Source organism: Danio aesculapii, chromosome 12, assembly GCF_903798145.1.
Source record: "Danio aesculapii chromosome 12, fDanAes4.1, whole genome shotgun sequence".
Classification (NCBI taxonomy): Eukaryota; Metazoa; Chordata; class Actinopteri; order Cypriniformes; family Danionidae; genus Danio; species Danio aesculapii.
Window position 1 is genome coordinate 318577 of NC_079446.1, and position 9775 is coordinate 328351.

At 40.3% G+C, this 9775-nt stretch overlaps 1 protein-coding gene across 1 annotated transcript in view; it reads left to right on the forward strand.

Moving 5' to 3' along the window:
- The first annotated feature begins 528 nt into the window (after positions 1-528).
- LOC130238785 (growth arrest-specific protein 7-like) overlaps positions 529-9775 on the forward strand; it is a 32199-nt gene continuing 22952 nt past the window's right edge. Inside the window, exons 1-3 of the mRNA XM_056469894.1 lie at positions 529-896; positions 6878-6965; positions 8999-9076. Coding sequence (XP_056325869.1) covers positions 720-896; positions 6878-6965; positions 8999-9076 — 343 coding nt within the window. The 5' untranslated portion in view covers positions 529-719. The remainder of the gene's footprint in view (positions 897-6877; positions 6966-8998; positions 9077-9775) is intronic.

Here is a 9775-nt window from a genome sequence, read left to right on the forward strand (position 1 = left end):
TGTGAAAGAGAGAGTAAAAGTGTGTGTGTGTGTGTGTGTGAGAGTGAGAGAGAGAGAGAGAGTAAAAGTGTGTGTGTGTGTGTGTGTGAGAGAGAGAGAGAGAGAGGGTGTAAATGCGTGTGTGTGTGTGTGTGTGTGTGTGAGAGAGAGAGAGAGAGAGTAAAAGTGTGTGTGTGTGTATTATATTATTTTTTTTATTATTATTATTATATATTATTATTTATAATTATTATTTATTATTATTATATATTATTATATTATTGTTTATAATTATTATTATTATTATTTATAATTATTATTATATATTATTATTATTGTTTATTATTATTATTATTATTATTATTATTATTATTATTATTATTATTATTATTATTATTATTGTTATTATTATAAGCGAGTGTGTGTATGTGATGATGATATAAGTGTGTGTGATGATATGAGTGTGTTATGATGATGTGAGTGGGTGTGTCCTCGGAAAAAGAGAGAGTCACCGAGGGTGTCGCGCGCTTCTCTCACGCACGCGTTCAGAGACGCGCAAACTCCGGCGGAGCCCAGAATAAAGTTAGCGGAGTTTGAGGAGTTTTCAGTGGAGTTCAGAGTTTCCAGAGGAGTCATTAGTGGACATATCGGCGGAGTTTTCAGTGGTGTTGTTTGAGTTTTCAGCAGAGTTTATTGAGTTTTTAGTGGAGTTTTCATCACCCGTGGATCCCCCCCCGAGGATGTCCGGCTCGTTCTGCCGCAGTCTGTACGCCTTCACCGGGGAGCAGCACCGGGAGGGTCTCCGCTTCCAGCCCGGGGAGCTGATCCTCATCACACAGGCTCCCGATGGAGGATGGTGGGAGGGAGAGAAGGACGGAGCCCGAGGCTGGTTCCCGTCCACATACGTGCAGATGGAGGTAAATAAATGATCTTATCATCACCGAACACGAGTACAGTACAGCAGTCCGACAACAAACATCTTATTTGGGCTGTGCGAGCGGTTTCAGGACACTCTTAAAGGGACAGTTCACACAAAAATCACAATGTACTTATTGACTCTCAGTCAAGATTGAGCTGGGTTCATATTCACACATTCTTACAGTGACAGCTTATGACACGGGCTTTATATTGTTTATCACGCGACTTTAAATCAACATCAGGACTATATAGTTGACTGTAAACAGTGCTGTTGGCTGCTTCTGTGATTTCACTATTTAGAATTAGCAAAGCTTTTCTGAAATTAGCTATATTATTAAACAGAATGTTAGAATGTGTGAATACAAAACCAATATATTTATATGCGCACATTCGGACTTTCTCCTTAATAATATAATTTCAGATAAGTATTCTTTTATTAATTCACATTAGCAGTCAATGACTATCAATGTAGAACACTGTTTACAGTCAATTAAATAGTGCTAATGTTGTTTTGAATCATACATACATGCAATTTCAGACCCAACACTGTCAAAAAAAAAATGCAGGGTTCAACACAATTCATTCATGTTGTCTCAACACAAATTGATCAAGTTAACTTAACACTTTTAACAAATTTATGTGGATTGAACACAAAAAAAATAAGTTGTCCCAATAAAATCTTAAGAATTGTGTTGTTTCAGCTCATTTTAAATAAGTAGTTTGAACGAGCAAAAAATATTAATATTTTTGAGTGAATATTGAGAGTTTTACCAACTTTACTTCAATTTTCAGGACTCTCTTAAAGGGCCAGGTACGCAAAAATGAATATTTACTTATTTACTCTAACTCAAGTGGTTTGTTTTAAAACAAACACAAAATAAAATACGTCTGAAGAAAGCTGGAAACCAATGGAAGTCAATAGAAAACATCTTATTTTGTGTTTAACAGGTTTATAATAATTGAAAGGAGAGTAGATGATTGGTTAATGAAATGTTTGGGTGAACTGTCCCTTTAAGAAGTGGAAGTAGTCATTTGTTTCAGAATGAAGCCATGTTTCCATCTGAAACTGAATTTGGAGCGGTGGGTGGGGATTCATCATTGACTAAATGATGGCAGAATTTATTTATTTGGGGCAAATTATATATTTAAAGCCATCTGCACTTTAACAAACAGGTTCTGAATGTTTCCCTCATGTTGTTCATCTGATAGAGGCTCTTCCTCATTCCTCAGGTAGATCTGAATCAAAATCCAGTCTCATTTACTGATGATAATGTGCACAGACATGCTGAAGTAGATGTGGATCAGCTGTTTACCGGATCTTCTTATTTATTTTGGTTTATTATTATGAAATGTGTACAAACTAGGTGACACAGTGGCTCAGTGGTCAGCACTGTGGCCTCACAGCAAGAAGGTCGCTGGTTCGAGTCCCGGCTGGGTCAGTTGGTGTTTCTGTGTGGAGTTTGCATGTTCTCCCCGTGTTGGTGTGGGTTTCCTCCGGGTGCTCCGGTTTCCCCCACAGTCCAAACACATGCGCTATAGGGGAACTGATTAACTAAATTGGGCGTAGTGTGTGTGAGTGAATGAGTGTGTATGGGTGTTTCCCAGTGATGGGTTGCAGCTGGAAGGGCATCCGTTGTGTAAAACATATGCTGGAATAGTTTGTGGTTCATTCCGCTGTGGTGACCCCTGATGAATAAAGGGACTAAGCTGAAGGAGAATAGATGAATGTTATCATGTGACCAGCCTAATAAAACACATTTATTTCACATATCGCCCTCAGTGTAGTACTTAAAGAGATAGTTCACCCATAAAAACAAAACTGTTGAACACAAAAGAAGATATTTTGAAGAATGTTGGGGAAAAAACAGCCTTTTTTGTGTTTGTCTATGCCTGAAAGTTCAACAGAAGATACTCACACTTAGCGTTTTTAGATGAACTGTGCCTTTAAGACAAAAATAATGTTAAAAATATAAACATGCATTAGCTGTTTGATTTTACAGTTACTAATTAGTTGCATGACAGTCATTAAATTAACAATGCGTAATTACACTAATCCTAACATCATAGTAAGTGTGTGTTATTATTACACATTACTCAGAACTTAAATGTATAATTGCATTGCACATCATTAGACATAAAACTTCACGTGCATTATTGATCAAATACACACTTATTTCTTTCGCAACTATATTTAGGCTTATATACACATATATTAAATAAGAACAGATTATAATAAGAACAAAAACTATAAATAATCCATCACAAGGACGCTTTGATTTTAAAAGTAAAAGTGTTGGGGCCACACAGTGGCCTCACAGCAAGAAAGTCGCTGGTTCGAGTCCTGGCTGGGTCAGTTGGTGTTTCTGTGTGGAGTTTGCATGTTCTCCCCGTGTTGGTGTGGGTTTCCTCTGGGTGCTCCAGTTTCCCCCACAGTCCAAACACATGTGCTATAGGGGAATAAGTGTATGGTCGTATTGTATGAGTGTGTGTGTGTGTGTGTGTGTGTGTGTGTGTGTGTGTGTGTGTGTGTGTGTGAATAAGTGTGTATGGGTGTTTTCCAGTACTTGGTTGCAGCTGCAAGGGCATCCGCTGTGTAAAACATATGCTGGAATAGTTGTCGGTTCATTCTGCTGTGGTGACCCCTGATGAATAAAGGGACTAAGCTGAAGGAAGATGAATGAATGAATGAATGAGAGGAAAACATTTTGAGGAAAACATGCAGAAATCCATTATATGGAGGCCAAACCTGCATGTTTTCTTCTTTTCTTTGTAAATAAATCTGGAAAGTGTGTGTCCTGAAAACTGGAGATGACCAACACGGAGCTTTGAGTCGCAGTGACAATCTCTGCAAATGAGATTACAGAATGACTGATCATAATTGAGAATGGAAATGAGAAGCAGAATCAAATATCCTGTCGTTGGGTGTGTGTGTGTGTGTGTGTGTGTTCACGAGCCTGAAGTTCAGAGGGAAACTGTACACAACTGTTCTGTTATCAGCTGTAGACACACACACTGAGGGTCATTGTTGGAGAGCTGAATCTGTGGGAGAAACACAGAGTTTTACATCTGAGAAACAAGCAGAAGCAGAGCCATTCCTGAGCAGCGCACACTGACACCATAATCTACACAAAACCGCAACACACAACTACAATATGAACAACTACAACACTCACAAGAACAACAACAACCATAAGAACAACACTGACAACTACAACACTCACAAGAATAAGTACTACTACTACAATGCTCACATCAACGACACTTACAATAACAACAACAACAACAACAACAATACTCAAAAAAACTAAAACTACAGCACTCACAGCAACAACACTCACAATAACACAACAACAACTACAACACACAAGTACTACTACTAGTACCACTACTTCTACTACAGTGCTCGCATGCACAGCACTCACAATAACAACAACAACACTCAAAACAACACACACATCAACATCTACACCGCTCAAAAAAACAAGTATTACTAAAGCACTCACATGACAACATATACATAAACAACACTCACGACAACTACAGTATAAACAACTACAACAATCACGACAACAACTACATTCACAATAACAACAACTACAACTACACTCACATCAACAACAGTATTCACAAAAACAACTACTACCACAACTCACATGACAACATATACATAAACAACAACTACAACATTCATAAGAACAACAACTACAACTACAACAACAACTACAACACTCACAAGAATAAGTACTACTACTACAACACTCAAAGTAACAACACTCAAAACAAAACCCACATCTACAAAACTCAAAAGAACTACTACTACTACTACTACACTCACATCACAACATATACACTCACAATACTCGCAACAACTACAATATGAACAACTACAACACTCACAAGAACAACTACAACAATCACAACTACAACACTCACAGCAACAACACCTACAACACTCACAAGCATAAGTACTAATACTAATACAGTGCTCACATGAACAACACTCACAACTACAATATGAACAACTACAACAATCACAACAACAGCATGAACAACTACAACTACAACACTCACAATAACTACAACTACAACAATCACAACAACAACAACAACAACACTCACAACAACACCTAACGTAATTTTGAATCAAGTGTGAGTGAATCTGATAATGAGTGTGAAAGTGGTTCAATGGAGGAGTGAATAATAGGAAACACACACACACACACACACACGCACACACACACACACACACACTTCCCTTCTGCGGCCCTGATATGTTCATAATGCTGACAGAGGAAAATATAGAAGAGAAAACACTGGGTTACACACACAGCAGGAGTCTGATCTCACAGCAGGAAGGTGTGGAGAAACGTTTAAGTCACGGGGGAACATTTCCACGTCACACACACTAATGAGCAGAACTCGATTAATCGACTAACGCAATTAACTCAAACACACACTTAGCAGAGACCTGAACATACAGTAGGCATGATAATAACATCTACTGTAACATCTGGAATCAGAAATGACCGCATGAGTTTAAATCACACTCCATAGTTCTCTTTCAGGCTGTTGAGCTGGCGAGCATGCGTGTATGTGTGTGTGTGTTGTGTAGAGTAAACACTCAAACAGGCTGAACTTCTGCTCATACTGTCATCATAATCACAATAACTGATGATCTGTGTATGACTGTCATTCTTGCAGATCTGCACCTCCACACACACACATACACACACACACACACACACACACACACACACTCTACCATATGCAGTCATAAATTATTCAGCCGCACATACGGCATCATATCAGTGACCCACATCGTCAATCTGTGCACACACACTCATACACTACAGCCAGTTTAGTTGATCAGTTCCCCTATACAGTTTCCCGCATGTGTTTGGACTGTGGGGGGGGTAACTCACGCCAACACGGGGAGAACATGCAAACTCCACACAGAAACACACACTGACCCAACCGGGACTCGAACCAGTGACCTTCTTGCTGTGAGGCCACAGTGCTAACCACTGAGCTGCCATGCTGCCTATATATATACACATGTATATATTTGTGTGTGTGTGTGTGTGTGTGTGTGTGTGTGTGTGTGTGTGTGTGTGTGTGCGTGTGTGTGTGTGTGTGTGTGTGGATGATTGCATGTTCATAAAGGGCCAGTGTGCAGGTGTGTGTGTGTGTGAGTGACTGCTGATGCTGCACTGTCTCTTTAATAGCACAGACGGACTCTGATCTCCTGCATTCCCTTTGTGTGTGTGTGTGTGTGTGTGTGTGTGTGCGTGTGTGTGTGCGTGTGTGATTTACTGTCCTGAATAAAGTCGTCTGGCACTGAACACACACATTTCCAGCATTCTCAACTGGAGGAGATTATGAGCAGGAGAAACCCTGAAGAGCAGCACAATACAGCTGACACACACACACACACACGCACACACGCACACACGCTCGCACACACACACGCACACACACACACACACACACACTAAAACTATACTGCAGAAATCTTTATTTTACAAGGTTTTACAGTAAATCAAACCTCATTAGCCTTAAAATAAATAAATAACAACAACAATAATAATAATAATAATAATAATAATAATAATAATAATAATAATAATTGTTTGGTTTTTCTGTGTGGAGTTTGCATGTTCTCCCCGTGTTGGTGTGGGTTTCCTCCGGGTGCTCCGGTTTCCCCCACAGTCCAAACACATGCGCTATAGGGGAACTGATCAACTAAACTGGCTGTAGTGTATGAGTGTGTGTGTGAATGAGTGTGTATGGGTGTTTCCCAGTACTGGGTTGCAGCTGAAAGGACATGCGCTGTGTAAAACATATCCTGAAATAGTTGGTGGTTCATTCCACTGTGGTGACCCCTGATGAATAAAGGGACTAAGCTGAAGGAGAATGAGTGAGTGAATATTTGTTTGTGAATATATAATAACATGAATGTTTCCTGTGTGTTGTTTTCCAGCAGTGTGTGGACGAGCCGCTGCCCAAAGACTGGAGGAGCTACATTTCTCCACAGGGACGCCAGTATTACGTCAACACCATCAGCCACGGTAAACACACACGACATGGTACCAGTTACAAGCTGTAAATGTGTGTCTGCTGTGTCTAGAGTGTGTGTGTGTGTGTGTGTGTGTGTGTGTGTGTGTTTGAGCTGAGAACAGCACACAGATCATGTTCTCCAGCTCTCTGAAACTGACCCTCTCAGGTTTTGATCCTGATTGTGGTGTTTTGGTGACTGTCGCTTTAAATGCAAATGAGATTCAGAAGAGGGCGGAGCTACAGATGTAAAACAGCAGTGTGTGTGTGTTGTGAGTGCTGGTCAGGTGGTCATGTGTGCTTCAGTGTGAGTGTGTGCTTCATGTCGCTCCTGTCTCTGTTCATCTAAAACTCCACATCTAGAATCCTCTTAGTCTATGCTGACATTATCTTCAGCAGCTCAAACACTCTAATGGCTAATGGACAGACGGCTGCTTCTCACTCAGGGCTGCTGTTTATGCTAATGAGATGGAGACTAGTGGGCGGGGCTTTCCCCCTCTGATGACACGTACAAAGGGAGAATGTCAATCAAAGTGTTTCATTCATCAAGTCTGATTATAATGAACACAATTAATTAGTGTTGAGCATTAGAGACTGCTGGAGATATTCACACACACACACACACACACACACACACACACACACACACACACACACACACACACACACACACACGCACACACACACACACACACTCACACACACACGATCTGCAAATTTCACACTGACATTCAGACTTGTGTGTGTGTGCTAAAACAGCATCTTCACGCACACACACTCACACACACATTCTGCAAACTTCACACTGACTTTCAGACTCGTGTGTGTGTGCGCTAAAACAGTATTTTCACACATAGACACAATTACTTTATCACTTTAACATCATGAACACGAGCAGACACACACTAACCCTTCATATGTTCACAGTAAAACTAATATCCCATTCATTCATTCATTCATCTTCCTTCAGCTTAGTCCCTTTATTCATCAGGGGTCTCCACAGCGGAATGAACCAACAACTATTCCAGCATATGTTTTACACAGCGGATGCCCTTCCAGCTGCAACCCAGTACTGGGAAACACCCATACACACTCATTCACACACACACACACACTACGGCCAGTTTAGTTGATCAGTTCCCCTATAGCGCATGTGTTTGGACTGTGGGGGAAACCGGAGCACCCGGAGGAAACCCACACTAACACGGGGAGAACATGCAAACTCCACACAGAAACACACACTTTTATTCATTATTTAATATTTAGTATATTTATTTCCCAGTACTGGGTTGCAGCTGGAAGGGCACCTGCTGTGTAAAACATATGCTGGAATAGTTGGCGGTTCATTCCGCTGTGGTGACCCCAGATTAATAAAGGGACTAAGCTGAAGGAAAATGAATGAATGAATGAATGAGTGAGTGAATGAATGAATGGTTTAGTATATTTACTAATAGTCTGAATTGTGTCAAGGATGAATGCAGACAGATGTAGATTTAGACTGTTGTGATGTAATGAAACACACACTGATCCCCCTGACGGGTGTGTGTGTGTGTGTGTGTGTTCAGGACTGCGCTTCTGTTTCTGCTAAACTCAGTAAAGCTGATAAAGTTGTGAAGCAAGAGTTGAGAAAGAGATGAATCTCCAGCAGCATTACTGTAATCTAGCAGAAACACACACACACACACACACACACACACACACACACTGGGTTTATGTGCACTGTGATTCAGCAGGAGCTTGATCTGTTTGTCTGGTCGTCATGGTAACGTGTGTGTGTGTGTGTGTGTGTGTGTGTGTGGTTTCCTTCCTCTTCACATCTGTAGTGGTGTGTTCTCAGTGTGTGTGACTTTACACAGAAGAACATAGTGAACATCACATGATCTCCTAGACAAAACTAATCAATCACCTCAATAATGGTGTACTGACTGTGGAGTGACTGCAGAGCTCTTCAGAGGATCATCTCTGAGTGTGTGTGTGTGTGTGTGTGTGTGTTATTCTGAACTCTTCAGTTAAATGACTCGTGATGTTTGATTTTATTGTTTTCCAGAGACGACATGGGAGAGACCGTCCAGCACACCGGGGACCCCCAAAACACCCCTCAAACACACACACTCCGGCAGCACAGGTACACTAACACACACCTTTTTCCTTGCTTTAGCCTTTTGGAGGTTTACATATTGCTGAAATGAGGCTGGATTAGCTGCTTAGCCAGTTCAGTGTCAGTTCAGTTCCACTAATGCTGGGTTTTAGGTACCATGAAGGCAGCTCAGGTTTAATCTGAAACTTACACTGCACTGCTATATTATGATCTGGTTAAGGTCAGGTTGTGTTCAGATTATGTTCTGGTTGTGTTTATGTTCAGGTTATGTTCTGGTTATGTTGTGTTCATGTTCAGGTTATGTTCTGGTTATATTCTTGTTATGTTCCGGTTTTGTTCAGGTTATATTTTAGTTATTCAATTCAATTCAATTCAATTCACCTTTATTTGTATAGCGCTTATACAATGTAGATTGTGTCAAAGCAGCTTCACATAAAAGGTCACAGTAAATAGGAACAGTGTAGTTAAGTTTGTAGTGTTTGTTTGTAGTGTTATGTTCAGGATTTGTTCAGGTTATGTTCTAGTTATGTTCTAGTTATGTTCTGGTTATTTTCAGGTTATGTTCTAGTTATGTTCAGGTTATTTTCAGGTTATGTTTCGGTTATGTTCTGGTTATTTTCAGGTTACGTTCTTGTTATTTTCAGGTTATGGTCTGGCTGTGTTTCAGTTATGTTCTGGTTATTTTTCAGGTTATGTTTAGTTATATTCTGGTTATTTTCAGGTTTT